The following is an 18,890-nucleotide window of genomic DNA, read 5'->3' as shown; positions in this document are numbered from 1 at the left end:
ACATACACACAAAGGTTTTCCTGTTTTGATGTGAGATAGATTAATTCTTAGGTCCTTCATAACACTAAAAATCTGTATAACATATTGATTAGAACGCTGCTCTGAGCAATGGTAAAGAATTGGAATAAAGAACTATCTTATAGTCCAGAAATGAATATAAAATGAAGTCTGATTGAAATTAATTGTACATAGAAGCATTCTGAACCATCTTTGGTCCAGACTACTGCCTGATTCTAGAATCAAAATAAAGCCAATTAAGATCAAAAAGGGAAAAAAAAGTGTTAATGGTGCATAAGAGAAGTAATGTCAGTAGAAAATGGAAACAACACTTCTTGATTTTGTTGTACTAACAACACTTCTGAGAATCTCCTTCTACAGAGTCCTTTACAGACTGTCAGGGAAAGCAGAGGTTGTGAGGGGGGTGGAGGTGGGGTGTTGGGCTTAAGTGATAAGGTTAAAAAAAAAAAAAGCTCTTGGGCTGAGGTTGTGGCTCAGTGGTAGAGTGTGTGCCTAGCATGTGTGAGGCGCTGGGTTCAATTCTCAACACCACATATAAATAAATAAATAAAAGTCCATCAACAACTAAAAAACATATTTAAAAAAAAAAAAAAGCTCTCAAGGGGCTGGGGATATAGATCAGTTCATAGAGTGCTTGCCTGTCAAGCACAAGGCTCTGGGTTCAATCCCCAACACTGTATAAAAAAACAAAAACAAAAACAAACAAACAAACGAAAAACCTCTTAAGAGCTGCAGAGAGAATGAAATGGCAAGGAGCACAGGCTCCATCGGCATCTGAACTAACTCTTTTGTCTGACCTTATGCTTTCAGTATCCCTATGTTAATTAGTTAACTCAACAGCAGTATTTATTAGACATTTATATTTTGAATTCTCTATTTCCAAGTATTCCCTTCATTATCTTCTGCTGGGCCCAGAGATATCGAAGTCATCCCATATCGAAGCCCATCCATTGAGGGCTTTACTTGTCTTCGAAACTCATCAGTGCCTGCACTGTAAAGAAGCAGACTGTAAGGCTGGAGAGCTAAGAATATTTAGAACATATAAGCATTTGGTGAAGATCTAGGTTTTCTGGGTTCTAGATTCCCACACAAATTGACTAATCTTTACTCTAAATTAAGCTATATGAGTCTACAATCTTTGTCATAAACAAGTTAATCAATATTAAAGAAGCCAACTTCTATCTTCTCTCCTTTTCCACTCTGTTTTCCCCAGAGAACAAGTGGGAAGACAGGATGGAAAATGACTGGAAAGAGCAGGATGAATGTCAGGTAAATTTTGATGGGGCAAAGCTTGTCTTTGACACCCTACCCAAAATTCTATGTCTCAATGTTATAAATTTCTCTTATCGCCCTCCTCTGCTCACCACATACACATATGCACACAGAGTCCTCTTTCCTAATTTAATTTACATTAGATTATTTTCAACAAGGTATGAGGAAGAGAACTCAAGAGGACACTAATCCATTTTAAATTGCAAATAAAAAGCCCCTACTCTTCCAGCCTTTTTTTTTTAACTTTTAGAGGGAATTTTTATTAATTCAAATTAATCTCCATATCATGAAACATAGGGAAAATGATTTTGAGCAGATAAATCTTAGCTTATGTCAAACTCTACTATTTAAACCATATACTTCTCTATACCTAGAGTGACACTAGAAGAGGCTGATGGGAAGTCTAATTCATAAACATTTTTTGAGGACTGGAGCAGTGACCACTTGTGGGTTTTCTGCTTCTCATTTAAACCCTATAGCTGTTCAATGTGAGACTAAGCCCATTGCTCATGTCTGAACTGAGATCTTAAAAGGGAAGGAACATGTCCAGAAGGGAACGGACTGCCCAAATAGGGCAAAAACCCACCTTGTCCTAATTCCCAAATGGAATTGGACACTATTCTCTTAGGGAACAAGCTCTCAGACATCATAGAATTTGGGTGTCCCCTGCTGGAGAAGCAGGTTCTAGGTTTTCTATGTTAGAGGAAATTGGGACACGTACTCAGAATGTGACATACCAAACCAAGAATTTCCCCTTTTCAGGTGAAAGGCAGACATTGAGAGGCTGAGGTGCTAGAATAGTGGACACCCTCCCATTTCTTCCCAGTTATATATGTAACATAATATATATATGTTACTCCCATGAAAACAACTCCCAGTCCCCCTGACAGCCCTAAATCCATACCTGCAAATTGTTGCAATATCTTACGCTCCTCTAGGTTATACTGAAGCTTTTCCAGCAACTCAAAATAACGGAAGAGTGAATCTCTGGGCCAAACCACACGGTCATCCTGATCCATATTCATTAACCCAGGTAGATTCTGGTGCACAAGAGTCTCCCAGTCTAAATGATCTGTAGGGAGGAATGCTTCTTAAAAACATGTCTAGATTTCTGAAAGTTGGAAATGATTTGATTAACTCTTATGGTGTGGCTAGAAAGGTGGAGATGAAAGAGAAAACAGAAAGCATGGAAGGTAAAGGGTACATCACCAAAAGACCTTTTTTTCTTTTCTTTTTTTTTTTTTTTTCTTTTTTTGGTACTGGGGATTGAACCCAGGATTGCTTTACCACTGAGCTACATCCTCAGCCCATATGTATGTATGTATATATGTGTTTGTGTCTGTGTATATATATACATATATATATATTAAATTTTGAGACAAGTTCTCATTAAGTTGCTTAGGGCCTTGCTAAGTTACTGAGGCTGGTCTTGAAGTTCAAACTTGCAATCCTCCTGCCTCAGCCTCCGGAATCTTTGGGATTACAGGTGTGCCACCCTCCTGGCTTAAAAGGATAACTTCATACAATGAGTGAAAAGAGTCACAGCCACACTTATCCAAAGTGAAGCAGAACTTCAAGGAAAATTAAAAAGTACAAAGAAAGTAATTAAGACTAGAAAATCAGACTGGCGAAGAAAATTGGAACACAGATATCTTAAGATTGTGATTTCTCATAGAGAAGAGCAGTCTGAATTCAAATTGAAGAAACTCCTCTGCTCACCAGCAGTGTCAGAATATCTGGATCCTGGAGACACGGAATAATAGGAAGAAGAAGAGGAGGCAGAAGAAGCAGATGGGTACTCTGTTTTTAGAGGAATGGATTTTTTTGTTTTTGATTCAGTCTTTGCCACATCCTCTTCAGTAGCACTGTGTTCCGTCTCTGCTGGTTCTTCTTCTACAGCACTGAATTCAGTCTCTGCATGATCCTCTCTAGAAGCTTCAAAGTCTGAAGATACCTTTTGTTCACTGGTTTTTCTGTATGCGAATGGAGACATTTTATTGTTTCAAATGCATTTATGAGTAAAGACAAATTTATTCTAGTTCCTGGTCATCCCCTAAAATTGGGATTTAAAGCTTATGAAGTCTGAACTACTCCCATACTTAGCTTAGGCACTTCCAACCTTAGTCACCCCTAGCATATCGTTCTTATCTCTTCTCTTTCTTCCCACATACAATCTATTAATAAATCCCATTGGCCCTACCCTTAAAATACATCTTTTCTCACTAACTCACTGATATAATCCTGATCTGTGCCATAATCATCTCTTGTCTGGACACAAGCATTGCTGCTGATCTCTGCTCCTTCCCTTATTCTTTTACAGTTTATCATCAACATAGTAACCACGATATGCTTTTAATGTAAATCACTCCATGTCTCTCCTCTGCTCTGCTTCCCATTTCCCTTGAAGTTAAAGTTGAAGTCCCTATAGTGACTTCCCACAGCCCTAAAGATTCAGTTTCCCATTCCATCATCTCTCTGACCTCATCTCCCATCACTCTTTCCCCTGCCTATTCTATTCCAGTAACAATGGCCTCCTTGCTGTTTTTCAAACACATTAGGCATGCTTCTAGCTTAATACTTTTGTACTAGAACATATCTGTATGTTCATTGTTTATTATCTCTTTACCTCTACTAGTGTATATGCTCCACGAAAGCAGACATTATTATTTTGTTCACTAGTATATCCCAAGAACCTACTAAGTATTCAATAATTATTTGTTAGTGGATGAATGAGTATCTTTTTTTCTCTTCTGTTATCTCATTCACTACTACACATGAAGGGTCTAGAACACTATCTATTTCATTGAAGGTGTTTGCATCAGTTTCTTGTGGCTGCCATAACAAACGACTATAATCTTGGTGGTTTAAAACAACAGAAACATATTCTCTTACATTTCTGGAGACCCTAAGTCTGAATCAAGTGTTGGCAGTGGCACACTACCTCTAGAGGTTTTTGAAGAGAAAGTTCCTTGCCTCTTCTAACTCTGGCAGCTACCCAGCATGCCTCAGCTTCCCTTGGCTGCATCATTCCAACTTTTAGCTCCGTTTTCACATCACCTTCTCCTCTCCTATGGGTCTGTGTCTTCTTTCTTTTTGGGGGGCATGGGGATTGAAATCAGGGGCATTCAACCACTAAGACACATCCCCAGACCTATTTTTTGTATTTTATTTAGAGACAGGGTCTCACTGAGTTGCTGAGCGCCTTGCTTTTGCTGAGGCTGGCTTTGAACTTGCAATCCTCCTGTCTCAGCCTTCAGAGTTACTGGGATTTTTTTCTCTTAAGGATATTTGTCCAGGATGAAATCAGCTCAAGAGTCTTAAATTAATCACATCTGCAAAGACTTTTTTTCTTTTCTTTCTTTTTTTTTTTTTTTTTTTTTTTTTTTTTTTTTGGTACTGGTGATTGAACCCAGAGGTGTTTAACTACTGAGTGATAGCCTCAGCACTTTTTTTAAATTTTTTATTTTGGGACAGGGTCTTGCTAAGTTGCTGTGGCTGGCCTTTAACTTGTGATCCTCCTCTCACAGCCTCCCAAGTTGCTGAGGTTACACACATGCACCTTCATGCCTCCATTTTTAAAAATAAGGTCCCATTAACAAAGTTCTAGAGAGTTAGGATATGGACGTATAATTTGGGGGGTCACCACTGAACTGATTACAACTAATAGTTACTAAATGAATGGATTCTCTCTCTCAAAGTTAATCTTCCCCAGTCCCAAAGTCAATCTTAATCTTTGATTTTCTATGCTCTCCTCATTCATGTTTCCATCCCAGCTCACATATGTACTCCTAACCTGGTATCCATTTTGCTGTGACTTGACCTCAGTGCTTCAGGGGACAGGTTCTGTCTCCTACAAAACAAACAAAAAATCAAAAAACAAGCAAAAGGGTGAAGAAAACTATCCTTAAGCATAAGTGCAATAAGGAAAAAAAAAAAGAATTCTGATCAGTAAGTGAAGAAAACTAAACAGGGAGAACAAATTGTGGCAAAGGAGTGAAAAAGTGGGGAAGCTCCCATAGTGGATGAAGAATTAGGCAACATACCTCAGCTGGGGAATTCTTAACTTTAGGGGCAAATCTTCTGTCATAGGGGAAAAAGTAGGGTCAAGGCCCAGGAGCAAAAACCAGGAATGAGGTCAGAGAGCCCTTGAGAGAAATAAAGTTGGGTCTGAAAACAGGGAGCAGACCTCTGAATAATCTGCCGCTTGAATAAGTCAGCTTTGTGTTGAACCTCCAGATGTGTCATTTCCTCGGTCAGCTCATTCCGGATATTCTGAAAATTAGTAACTGCCCCAAAGGGCCATTAGGAGTTGGGAGATGGTGGTGAATAGATCTGGAGAGAGGGCTTGGGTGGGAACAGACCATTCCAGGACCCAAGCCTTCCTGCTACACTGGGTTCTATCAGTCCAGCAATCCCAGCTATCAGACCAATTTTTTGCCAACCACCTCTCCCAACAAGTTGCACCTCCATGCTTACCCATCATGGCTACTATGATATTTCTAAAGATAATGGAGCCAAGCAATAACCAAAGGATGACATAGATGCTGCTGAATACACGGCTGACTTCAGGAACCTTCCAGACATCCTGAAGCAGTGCATACCAATGATCCAAGGTGAAGAGAATAAATACTGTCACCAGGGAATTCAACAGGTCCCTAAAGAAAAATGTGTGTGAATGAATAGAAGTAGAGATCTAAATCTCTCAGAAACTGTACCATTCTTATTTTTAAAGCAACATAAAATTTCTTCAGAGTTCGTTCTATGACTCCTTTTCTAATATGTTAAAAAATTTTTTTAGCTAATCATTCTTCAGTTTGAAGTTGTTTTATTAAATTTTCCAGGGATTGGGGGGTTCCAGCTCATTGGTACAGGTCTTGATAGAATGCTCAAGGCCCTGGATTCAATCTCCTGCACACACACACATTTTCCTTTATCTTAAATAATACCTGTCACTATTCTATTAGTACTGAAGCACAGTAAATACTTAATGGAAACTAAATTTTTAAAAGAGGAATGAGTTACCAACTACATTTTTTGTTTGTTTGGTTGGTTGATTTGGTTTGGGGTGGGGGGGTTTGTACTGGGGATTTAACCCAGGGATGCTTTACCACTGAGTTACATGCCCAGTACTTCCCTCCCATTTTTTAATTTAAAAAATTTTTGAGACAGGAGTTCACTAAATTACTGAGGCTGGCCTAAAACTTGTAATCGTCCTGCCTCAGTCTCTGTAGTCACTGGGATTATAAATAAATACCACAGACTGGGCATCAACTAGATTTTTTAAAAAGTTCATTCTCATTGTTCTAACTTACTGGTATGAACTGATAAATGGATAGATGTGTGGCATAAACATATACAATTCCAAACAATGATCATGAGTATATACAAAAATTATAAATATAAAACTGCTGGGCACAGTAGTGTACACCTGTAATCCCAGCAATTTGGGAGGCTGAGGCAGGAAGATTACAAATTCAAGGACAGCCTGGGCAACTTAAGTAGACTCCGTCTCAAAATTAAAAATAAAAAGGGCAGGGGTTGGACACAGTTGTACATGCCTATAATCCTAGCAGCTTGGGAGGATGAAGCAGAAGGAAACTATTCTAGTTTCTTACGATAGATTATACTTTTTGTATTACTGTGTTTTGGATGAGTTTCCCAGTATCTAACCCAAACTCTCTCCCCTCACCCAGGCTTCCCCAGCCCTGCATACGAGAAGAAAACGTTGTACACCAGGTCCTGCTGAGTTGAACGGGTGTAAGCCTCAAAGAAGTAGACACCAGTCACAGCAAAAATGTAGAAGAAGATGAGCAGCAGCATCAAGAGGAAGGTCATGCTCTGGAGGCCATGACCTCAAGTTAGAGGTGGGCCAGACTAGGCTGATCTCCACCAACAGCCTAGTCAAGCCCACCTGGTCAGCCCACACCAAACCTTTACTTCCACTCCAAAACCCAATCATCTCAAATTCACAGCAGTTTATCCCTGTTCCTTTCTCAACAAATAACATTTCACATGACCTTTTATTGCCTTATTTGACCCACCCAGACTTATTTCATGTTAAATGCTAAAACCTCCATCCACCTTGACCCCTGCTTTAGTTGCAACAGTCAAATCACCTTGAGGGCCCTGACCAGGGCCAAAATAATAACTCGAATTTGACGGAATCGTGCAAAGAGTTTGAGAGACCTCAGCACCCGGCAGATCCTCAGCAGTTGGAGCCACACAGATTGACCTGTTACCCCTCCCAGCACCACAATTTCAGGAAGCAAAGACTGTGGGAAACAAGATTAGGAGTAAAATATACCTGAAACTACCCAGGCACAGTTGCCCCCTCTTCATCCCATCCTCCTAATGGTTTCCTAGGCACTGTCCCTTGAATAGCATTCTTAGGGGATTGTTTCCCATCTGAATTGGAGGGCTGATCCTCCTATACTAAATCACCTAAACTTTGCACTTTGACTTGTTTAGATATAAAAAAGGGATAAAATTAGTGTTTATCTCCTTGAGCTGTTATGGAGCACAATTGAGAGAATACATGTAAAACATTAAAATAGTGCATGGTCCTTGATAAGTTCTCAGTAACTGACAGATGTTATTTCTGGAATTTATGTTGTGGTTAGATTCTACCTTGTTCCTAATACCAACAATTCTTGCATCTACTGACTTTTAGTTCTAGAGAGAAAAAAAAAATAAAAGAAGGAAATTAGGTAAATTTGTGTTTTTTTCTGTTTTCTTGTTATTTTGATTTACCTAGATACATTCCTCAACCCACTAACTAATCCTCAAGATCTCTATCCTTACCAATATGGTAACAATAAAGTCAAATACATTCCAGGCATTCTTCCAGAAGAGGAAAAAGCTTGATAGCCACATAAGAAGGATCTCTAAGATGAAAATAAACAAGATAAACCAGGCTGCCACCTCCATAGTCAGCTTCCATGGCCACAGTTTGGTATTTGTGGATTCTAGCAATTCTGTGAGAATAAAGCAAAGGAGGAATAAAATTAAGGAAGTAGGAAGCTGAATGATGGAAAATGATCACTTATAAACCACAGTTTTGTCAACCACTATTCAATTTTTCTTTGAGTTTCTTATCACTGTTGCTTCAACCTGTAAAATTTAGGGATGGACAAAAATGACCATAAAAAACAGCCACAATTCATCTTCTGTTGGTATCTAACAACTGCAAGTCACTTCCCATCCATTCTGGGATCACACAATCTTTAAGGGATTCCCCCTTTACCATCTCCACCCACACCTGCTGTACTGTTAAATAAGTCCCAGAGTTCACAAGAAAGCATTGAGTCTTATGAAAATGTAGGACCATGATATGTAAAGTATTTCATAAGGGATGTGCAAACAAGAAGTCAGATTCATGGTTATATTCTTGTTATATTGTGTTAGAACATGAAGTCATCACCAGGCAGGGATATCAAGGAGGTCCCCCAAAAGGGAGATGGACCTCAACTCAGGAAGTGAGGATCCTTGATATCATCACATAAAGGAATTTAAAGAAAGGTCAAAATAAGGAATAGACTGAATTTATTGAAAGAAACGCACACTCTGAGAGACAGGGTAGAGTGTGGGCATTGAAGAGGAATGCCATAACTACATCTTAGGTAAGTGCATTTATATATGTAAGATGAGTAGTATAGGGATGTGATCTAAAAGATTGTTTTTAGTTCTCCCTTGTGTTGGTTAACTGAACATGCTGACCATTACCAGTATGGGGGTCATTTGCTGAAAAGTTGACTATTAGGAACACCAGGTCTATTTACTTTTCTTTCTTTTTCTTTTTTTTTTTTGAAGCATTCTGCTTTGGAACATGATACTACATTGGTGTACATTGGTGTACCTATGGATAAAGTCTAATAATTGATCTAACAGTGCTGTTTATGATGAAGATATGAAAGTGACTTCTAAATCTAGATTTTTTAATCCATGGCCATTCCTATTTTGTCTCGCTTGTACCCTTTCTACTTATACTTATGTCTCTGTCCTACCTCAAAATTACTTGGCCCTTTATTTTTTTAGCTTTCTTTACTCTGACAAAAATTGATTTTTTTTTCCTGCAAAGCAAATTGAACCCTATACTTCCTCTCCTCTCTGAACCTTATTATTTGCTAACTGCTGTCACTTAACTCATTGCCTTTATCTCTCAACCCTCTTCATCACTTTTATACATTTAATGAATGCACGCTATGCTCTAGAAAAAAACATTAAGGTCAAAACAGACCTAAAAGCTAAATAAGAATCGACATGATGGTGTTATTGCTTTACAGTTACCTGATCTTGGAATGGGTCAAGATAAAAAGAATGGAACCAGTCAACTCTTTGGAATGGGTTGGCCTCTCCTTAAAAATCAGTGGGAGGGCTGCAGTTGTGGGCTCAGTGGTAGAGTGATTGCCTAAGCACGTGTGAAGCAATGGGGTCAATTCTTAGCACCACATATAAATAAATGAATAAAATAAAGGTCCATCAACAACTAAAAATATATATAAAAATAATTTTAAAAAGACAATGGGCGAAACAACATGTATCCCATTTGTTTACAATAAAAAATAAAAAAAAAAAAAGACAATGGGCATAAGCACAAGGCCATGGGCTCAATACCCAGCAACGCCAAAAAAAAAAAAAAAAAAAAAAAAAGACAAAGGGGACTGGGGAGATAGCTCAGTCAGTAGATTGCTTGCCTTGCCTTGTAAGCACAAAGCCCTGGGTTCGATCCTCAGCATGGCAAAAAAAAAAAAAAAAGACAATGGGAGTCATACTTATCCTAATACTTCTTTAGGATATGTGCTTCTGGACGTTTTTCTTTTACATAAAATGTTCCTTCAATTCTAAGAGACAACGTTTCATTTTTAACATCTCTGAAATTAGAATGCATCTTATAATCAATGTGTCCAGAATGATTTTTCTTAGTGATAAATAGTGCATTTCACTATTGATGGTAGCTTAGATTCAATAAAATAACAGTATTTTCTCAATAACAAATTCTGGATCTCAGAAACATGAGATTATAGTATTAAAAGTAGCTAAAGACCACATTTGTGACTGGAAAATGGAATGCTACAATTTTTGTTTAGTTTTTGCCTTCACAAAACAGGAACCCACAGAGAGCAATGAAACAGTTTAAAGTAAGGGTCTTAGAAAGAGGAATTTGATGATTTGAGTATATAAGTACAAATTAAATAAGTAGCTGTTATTTTATTCTCTAGGGAAAAGGGCTTTTTCTTTTTTTCTTTTCTTTTTTTTTTTTTTTTTTTTTTTTTGTGGTGCTGGGGATCAAACCTACTGCGCTATCTCCCCAGCTGTCTTTTTTTCTTTTTTCTTTTTTTTTTTTTAAGAAGTTAAATGAACCTAAGGAAGTTCAGAGGAAAAAAACTGCAGGAATTGCCTAAGCAAAACAGTGTGCAAAAGTGATTACCTCAAATCTTGCATCAACTAATGAAAATGTGTATACATCTGAAATGAAACTATAACAAAAAATTTTTAGCCTGCCAATCTCAGTGGCATACACCTATAATCCTAACAGGTTGAGAGGCTAAGGCAGGAGGATTGTGAGTTCAAAGCCAGCCTCAGGACTTCAGCGAGGCCCTAAGCAACTTAGTGAGACCCTGTCTCTAAATAAAATATTTTAAAAAGGGCTGGGGATGTGGCTCAGTGGTTCAATCCCTGGTAACAAAAAAAATAAAAATAAAAAAATAAAGTCAGCCTGCCTTCACAATGCAAAGGAATCTTATTGGAAATAGAGCTGAGGAGCCCCAGCATAGTCCAACCAGGAATTTTAGTCACTGTCGTAAGTTAATAGTGAAATTCTGCACTTGAATATTCTTGTCTTGGGGTGAGAGAAGGCAGCAGCTTGATCAAGCATGTCAGGCATATGTCTATGTTTCTATTTGACAAGGTAGAGTTTCAACATTAACAGTTGTCTATTGCTACTTCCTAATATATCAGGTAAATTCACATTGGTTGCAAGAGAAGTTTAACATTGCTGAAGAGAATAGCACACCATAATTTGTATATACGTTCCACTAACAACAACAGAGTACCAAATCATGAGTTCAAACAATGCTTACAATTCCTTTGTGAGAAATAAGCATTTGGGGTTTTTTCCATTTTTTATTGGTACATTATAGTTTTACTTAATAGTGGAATTTGCTGTTACATTTTGTACTTGCATACAATATAAAAATATAATTCCCCAGTGTTTCCTCTTTCCCTCATTTAGTTTTATACAAGTGAGACTATAATAAAATACTAGTACTGACTTGGTCAAGTTACATGATATGAAAATAAGACTGGTAAAATTCTGCCAAGCACAGTAGCACATGCCTCTAATCCCAGCTACCTGGAAGCTGAGGCAGGAAGATTCCAAGTTCAAGGCCAGCCTTGGCAACTTAGCCGACCCCTCTCAAAATGTAACTCAGTGGTACAGTCCCTGGGTTCAATCCCCTGCACCACAAAACAAAAAAGTGGTAAAATCCCTATAACATGCTGTGTGCAGTGGTACACACACCTATAATCCTAGTGGCTTGGGAGGCTGAGGCAGGAGGAACACGAGTTCAAAGCCAGCCTTAGCAAAAGTGAGGTGCTAAAGCAACTCAGTGAGTCCCTGTCTCTAATAAAATACAAAATAGGGCTGAGGATGTGGCTCAGTGGTTGAGCATCCCTGAGTTCAATCCCTGGTACCACCCCCACCCCAAATCCTTATAATGTAAGAAATGATATATTGAGTTAGAACAAAAGGACTTAAGGACTTTTGTGGAAGGGCAGAATTGCCTCAATAATGATATCTCAACTGGTAAAAAAAATATAGAGATGTATACACATACACCTAAATAATCTTAAATTCCTCAATGGCTTAATTATCTGGTTTCTATTATTTTTCCTACATTTTCTGTTACCTAGTTAAGTTTTTCAACTTAACAATACTTTTCTTATAGCTAGCATATGGGAATTATCCCTTATTATTTTAATTATTTTGCAGATTCTAAGATTCTTTCCACACTACCATATACTTTTTCAACATTCATTCAAAGAAGGTACACTCATTTTTTACAATTGGTTAGCTTTCTTTTTCTAGTTATGGGTATAGGGATATATGTTTAATGTAACAACCAATATTCAGAATTTCAGATTGAATTAAAGGAAAAGATTTCAGGGCCAGATACCTGGGTTTGAAAATAAGCTCCACCAGCTTCTAGATGAATGACCTTGGAAGCTTTATCTTTCTGCATCTTAGGATTTTTCCAACTAGAAAGCATTTTCAAACAAATTTGCAAACCCCTGGTTGGTATTTTTTGTTGTCATTGTTTTTAGTTACACATGACAGTACCCTGGGAATTCTTGAGGTGTTCCAGAGTTTAGTGATTTTAAAGATGTTATGGGCTCTAATTTTCATATTCATCCTTTAGTAACTTAAATATATTCCCCTCTAAAACAGAACCATCTGAGGAACTTCAAATGTTCTGACTGATATGCCTAGCAGTTAAAGAAGATCAGAACATACTTAATCACCCTGAAGAACACAAATTATATAGATTTTGACACTTATATATTTTAAATTGTTCATTTTGTAAGGAGTATTTTAGCTAATTATATCCACAATTAAGTAAGGAACACTGATGCTGAGGTACAACTTTAAGAAGAGAATAAGAGCTCAGCAAGGTGGCGCATACCTATAATCCCAGCACCAGCAAAGGCTGAGGCAGGAGGATCATGAATTCAAAGCCAGACTCAGCAACTTAGTGAGGCCCTAAGCAACTCAGTGAGACTCTGTCTCTAAACAAAACATTAAAGAAGGGCTGGGGATATGGGTCAGTGGGTAAGAACCCATGGGTACCATAAAAGAAAAAGAAAAGCATATGAATGATAATTCTGCAAGTTTATCTCAAGATGATCTTCATTAGATTCCATAAAATGCACTCACATATTAAAAAATTTTATATAGTACATCAAGCTGTCTCTAAAACCTTAAACATCAATGTCCAAAAACCCTGTAATGATGTTATACTTATTTTCTAATTGGAAATAAGTATTATCCATGGTGGCAATTTTCAGAGAAAGGCTTGTAAATGAGCCAAATCTTTCTTTTTTTGGGGGGGGGAGAAGGGGGTGGGTGGGGTGCCAGGGATTGAACTCAGGGGTACTCAACCACTTAAGCTACATCCCCAGCCCTATTTTGTATTTTCATTTAGAGACTTAGAGGCAGGGTCTCACTCAGTTGCTTAGGGCCCCGCTAATTGCTGAGGTTGGCTTTTGAACTCATTATCCTCCTGTCTCAGCCTCCCAAACCGCTGGGATTACAGGCGTCTGGCTCAAATCTTTCTTTAGATAAACAAAATGTGAAAATTATTTTTTAAAGTAAATCAATGGATGTTGAAAGTGCAAGGCAGAATTACCAATGTCTAGTTGCAGAAATAGATTTTCCCTAATTTTATGTTCTAACACATAGTTAAATTTTAATTCACATTTAACATACAATATTTAACATGCAGCAAGAGCAAGGTGAGATTACATGCCTATAATCTCAGCTACTCATGATGCTGAGGCAGAAAGATCACAAGTTCAAAGCCAACCCGGGAAACTTAAACCTCATCTCAAAATAAAAAAATAAAAAATAAAAAGTGCTAGGTATGTAGCTTAGTACATCAGTCCTAGGTTTAATTCCCAATACCAAAAAATATATACATGTATTTAAAAAATAATATAATGTAATATAAATATATTTGATCCACAAATCAAAATCAATGTTATTTTAAAATTAATTTGTAAACAAATTATATACTTTTTTATAAGTAGCATAAATCACTTACTAAATGGCAAAACTAAAAATCTGCTCACAAATGATTATTAATATAATGGTGAGCATTAAAATACAATATTTAATAATATGCTAGTCCAAAATATTATTAATACATGAATCTACTCTTTTATATCCCATAAAATAGTGAAATGCCTAACATGGCTAAGGAAGTCTTCAAGAATATATATGTATTACTGGGAAATAAAACCACAAGACAAAAAAGAGCAGGTTTGATCTAAAGAACTGTTAATTTCTTTTTCCTATCCATAACAACACTTGTTGTGATCTACAAGAAAAATATTTTTTGCCAGGAGCAGTGGCACATGCCTGTAATTCCAGTGACTTGGGAGGCCGAGGCAAGAGGATTGCAAGTTCAAGGCCAGCTAGGGCAATTTAGTGAGACCCTGTCTCAAAATAAAAAGGGCTGAGATGTAGCTTAGAAGTAAAATACCCCTGGGCTCAATGTCCAGTACTTGGGGGAAAAAATCTGTTAACCACAGATAATTGCTCTTTGCAAAATCCCTCTTGTCTTTATACCATGAAAACAAGATAGGAAAAAATTATTTTTCAGTGCTGGGGACTGAACGTAGGGTTCATGTATGTTCAACAAGCACTCTACCATTCAGGTCCTATTGAAAGAGGGATGGAAAAAAAGAAAGAAAAAAATCGAGTATGAATTTTCATGAACTTGCCAGGTAATTCTGCCTGATAATTCATCTGTCATCCAGCATGGTAATAGTTAGTCCTATTCTGTTTTGATGTATTTTTTAGATGTAGGGAATCCTGCACATTTACAGTAGTTACTCCTTATCTATGGTTTTGCTTTCCTTGGTTTTAGTTACCTGCAGTCAACCATGCTCTGAAAACATTAAATGGAAAGTTCCAGAAATAACAATTTATGAGTTCTAAATTAAAAGTTATTCTCATAGTGTGATGAAATCTCAGGCTGTGCTGCTCCATCCCATTCAGGATGTGGATCATTTCTTTGTTCAGCATACCTACATTATATATACTACCTGTCCATTAGTTATTTAGTAGCTGACTTGGTTATCAAACCCACTGTGGAAGTATTACAATAATTGTGTTCAAGTATTCCTTATCTCATTTAATAATGGCCTTGAGTGGTAGGCTGACAATTTTATTACAGAATAGTATTATAATAATTGTTCTTTTTTTTTCCCGCAGCAATACTGCGGATTAAACCCAGGGCTTCACACATAATAGGCAAGTTTCGTATCTTTGAGCTACATCCTCAGCTGGCTATTATAACTATTCATGTTATTATTAGTTGTTGTTAATCTCTTACTGTGCCTAATTTATAAATTAAACTTTATCATAGCTATGTATGTAAATGTAAAAAACATAGCATATATAGATTTTGGTATTATTCACAGCTTCAGTCATCCACTGGAGGGACTGAAATTTATCCCCTTATGAGTGTGGGAGGGATTACTGTAACTGCTATTTACTTCATTTCAAAGATTAAGACTATATCCCTAATCCCACAAGGCAAATACATGCTGGCAATCACAAGAAATAAGAAATTGTGACTTAGTTCAAAATCTATACCATTATGAAGAAATAAAATACCTCAAAGTTTATTGTATACACTGTAGTAGTAAGTGACATCAGTTATTTAAATATCTGACTTGAATGCATTAAAAAAAACTTTTTTTTTTTTCCTGGTGGCACTGGGGATTGAAACCAGGGGGACTCTACCACTGACACATCCCCAGCCCTTTTTATTTCTTTTAAGACAGGGACAGGATATAGCTAAATTGCTGAGGCTGGACTCAAACTTGCAATCCTCCTGCCTCAGCCTCCCAAGTCACTGGGATTACAGGCATGTGCCATCAGGCCAGGCTAAAGGATTATGTTAAATGGGAAGCTTCCTCCAAATAATAAGGATGAAACAAGGAATTACTTCTACTGTTCTTTCATCATTTCTGAGCAGTTTATTTGAGACAATGAGCTCACTGTTCTCTAGATGTTCTGTTTTTAATGCATTTCATATAATGAAATCTACTTTCTAAGTAATTTTTGGTTATGCTATGTTAGTTGTCCCTAACTACATACTTCATGAGCTTTTTTTTTTTTTTTTTTTTTTTTTTGGTACTTGGGGATTAAACTCAGGGGCACTTGACCACTGAGCCATATCCCCAGCACTGTTTTGTATTTTATTTAGAGACAGGGTCTTACTGAGATGCTTAGCATCTCACTTTTGCTGAGGTTGGCTTTGAATTCATGATCCTCCTGCTTCAGTCTTCTGAGCCACTGGGAAATAGGCGTGCGCCACCATGCCGGGCTTTGTGAGCTTTCTTATTCATATTTATAATCTTTCTAAATACATTGTGAAATGTAAATGTTAGATCATTCACTGATAATACCAATATCTTTAATAGAAATTGTTCAAGGTAAGGAATGTTGCTCAGTGATAGAGAACTTAAATAGCATGTATAAGGCCCTGAGCTGATCCCCTGTACTGCAGGGGCAAATATTATACTAAACTAATGAGAAATATAACTGTTTTTCCCACCTCCAGTTCCTTGTGGATTTATTACATTGTTACATATTATACCCTATCTTTTAGTGTTTAGACTACCTTGTATCCACTATACAGTACCCTTGAGAACTCTCCAAATGTTTCTACATCTAAGCAGTTCTACATAAATCCTACTCCAGTGGGTTTAATATAATTGTCCCTATCACAATTCAAACAATATTTTAAAAGGTAAAACAATTAATTTAAAAGAAAAATACCTCCCACCCACCTCCCCTTTCAATATCAGTTCTCACCTATTTCAACCATGAGTACGATTGTATTCAGGAAGATGAGGAAGATGACGAAATTTGTGAAGAGAGAACCTATTTTCTCTTAAGGAAACACTGTGGAGTTCTTTCTGATTTATGGAACTGAAATAATAATGGCAAGAACATAAACCATAGCATGAGGACCCCAGTAGGGATAGATAGACCATTAGACACAAGGAAAATGGTGTTTGGGAAGGGAAAATTAGTCACATGCAGATGATGAATAGTCATGCATAAAAACAGAGACATAAAAGGATACTCTCAAGAACCCATCCAGCCCACAAGGAAAGAGGTGGCCTCTGACTGCAGCGCACACGAAGCCTGCTCAACATTCGCTGGGCATGTGAAATCCGTCCTACATGTCGAGGCTTTATGGAGAATCGCACTAGCTGATGCTGATCTCCCAGCAAAAGTTTCTTCTGAAGGGAAGGATCTATAACAAAAATTTTCAAAGGGATAGCACATGCCTCCAGTCCCGGCTACTTGAAGCTGAAGCATGAGTATCTTAAGTCCAGAAGTTTAAGGTCAGTCAGCAAGACTCTATCTCAAAAAAAGGGGAGTTGTTGGAGATAGTGGACAAACATAAAGGAAATTCTTTGGGGTTATTAAAGGGGGTGCTGGAGGTAGGGAAACTGATTAGAAAATGGATTCTGTAGTGCAAGGACTTGCCTTGTAGCTGCTCCTTCTCACCCAATTAAAAATCTTGTTGTCTGAAGTAAGAATTAACATATTGCTTAAGACCAATACTGACCATGCCCAAGAATAAAAGCAGCAGGTTCAACTCTAAGTTTTAAGTGTCTTTGGTAGAAACTCTGAAGAGTTTCATTCAAAGTTAGTCAAACTAATAGTCTAAAAGGGAGTGACATGGGTTCTATTTCCTGGATTCTAAGAGTTTTATTTATACTACCCTTGATAATTTATCAAGTTTGGTGCAGCCTCCAAACCAGCAACCAGACCAAACTTCCCTTAATTTTCTACTCTTAAATTTCTCTGCCTCCTACTCTGAAGGATAAGGACAGGAGTCTTAAACTAAGTGTAATGAAGAAACAGCTGACCAAGTATCTCCCGGAGAGTATGCCGTGGCACAGCTTGGCTTAAGCCTTGCAAATGCTGGATAAGAGAGAAAGTATCGATGAGACGTGAACGAATGGCATCAGCTCTGGGCAGTTGCATGTGCCCTGCTTGGTAATCAGTAGCCATGTCTGTTAAGAAAACAGAATAATCGAGGTTATTTCATCCTTAAAAGTTGCACCAGGATTAGAGGGGATTTTGCTCCTCCTCTTTACCCTTTTTGCCTTTAAGAGAACTTAAGAAGCTCAAATCTAGGAACCACGAACAGTTAGGAAGAACACATTCACTAAGACTCGTGGTTGGTTTGTTTTAAACAAAAGAGAAAAGAGATATTGCGCAGTCAACCGAGTGCCCAGAAAACTTCATTTTCTGACGGCATTTCTAATTAAAAACTCATATATATATATATATATATATATATATATATATATTTTTTTTTTTTTTTTTTTTTTTTTTCCCAGTAAAAAAGCAGCAGCCACCAGCGCAGGGTCCCTAAGGCTGGACCTGAGGGAATCAAGCAATGAATTGGGGCGGTGGGAGGGAATAGGCGGTTGCTTCAAAAAAATAAAAATAAATAAATAAAAATTGATCAGGACTTGGACAAAATGCAACAGCTTGACATTTTGAAAATGTGTCCTGCGGCGTGTGTCCACTCCAACGCTCGCTCAGGGGCCAGTTCCTCCTCTCAACTCCAGTTTCTGGGCCTCACCTCAACCCAGGCTCTCTTCCGCCCACTCAACCCTGACTTCACGCCCTGGCCTCCGGCTCCAGGGACCCTAGAATTTGGTTCCCCACATGATGGACCCTCTCGGGGCCCAGCCCCAGTCTCTGCGCCGCCTTTCCTGCAGACCCCCAGGCTCCTGCCCGCCCCGGGCCCCGCCCCTACCGCGGCGCTTACAGTCTCGGCCCC

The 18,890-nt window shown here is 37.9% G+C and overlaps 1 protein-coding gene across 2 annotated transcripts; it reads right to left on the bottom strand.

Annotated features, from left to right (window-relative positions):
* Positions 1-663: 663 nt before the first annotated feature.
* On the bottom strand, positions 664-18,830 carry Catsper2 (cation channel sperm associated 2). Of its 2 annotated transcripts, XM_047540110.1 has the most exons (13): positions 18,690-18,830; positions 17,965-18,111; positions 17,169-17,342; positions 16,895-16,963; positions 8,092-8,264; positions 7,407-7,562; positions 7,004-7,128; positions 5,767-5,945; positions 5,477-5,576; positions 5,084-5,140; positions 3,010-3,263; positions 2,195-2,362; positions 664-1,009 (listed from the first exon to the last, which is right to left on the bottom strand). In XM_047540110.1, the coding sequence occupies exons 2-13, from the start codon at positions 18,107-18,109 to the stop codon at positions 978-980; spliced, it is 1,632 nt and encodes a 543-aa protein (XP_047396066.1). In that variant the 5' UTR covers positions 18,110-18,111; positions 18,690-18,830; the 3' UTR covers positions 664-977. The 2 variants fall into 2 exon arrangements, with proteins under 2 accessions (XP_047396066.1, XP_047396065.1); XM_047540109.1 differs by having other exon boundaries at positions 664-2,362.
* Positions 18,831-18,890: the final 60 nt, after the last annotated feature.

The sequence above is a fragment of the Sciurus carolinensis genome, chromosome 2, assembly GCF_902686445.1.
Source record: "Sciurus carolinensis chromosome 2, mSciCar1.2, whole genome shotgun sequence".
NCBI lineage: Eukaryota > Metazoa > Chordata > Mammalia > Rodentia > Sciuridae > Sciurus > Sciurus carolinensis.
The sequence above is the reverse complement of the archived record's forward strand: the minus strand, read 5'-3'. Positions and strand labels throughout refer to the sequence as shown.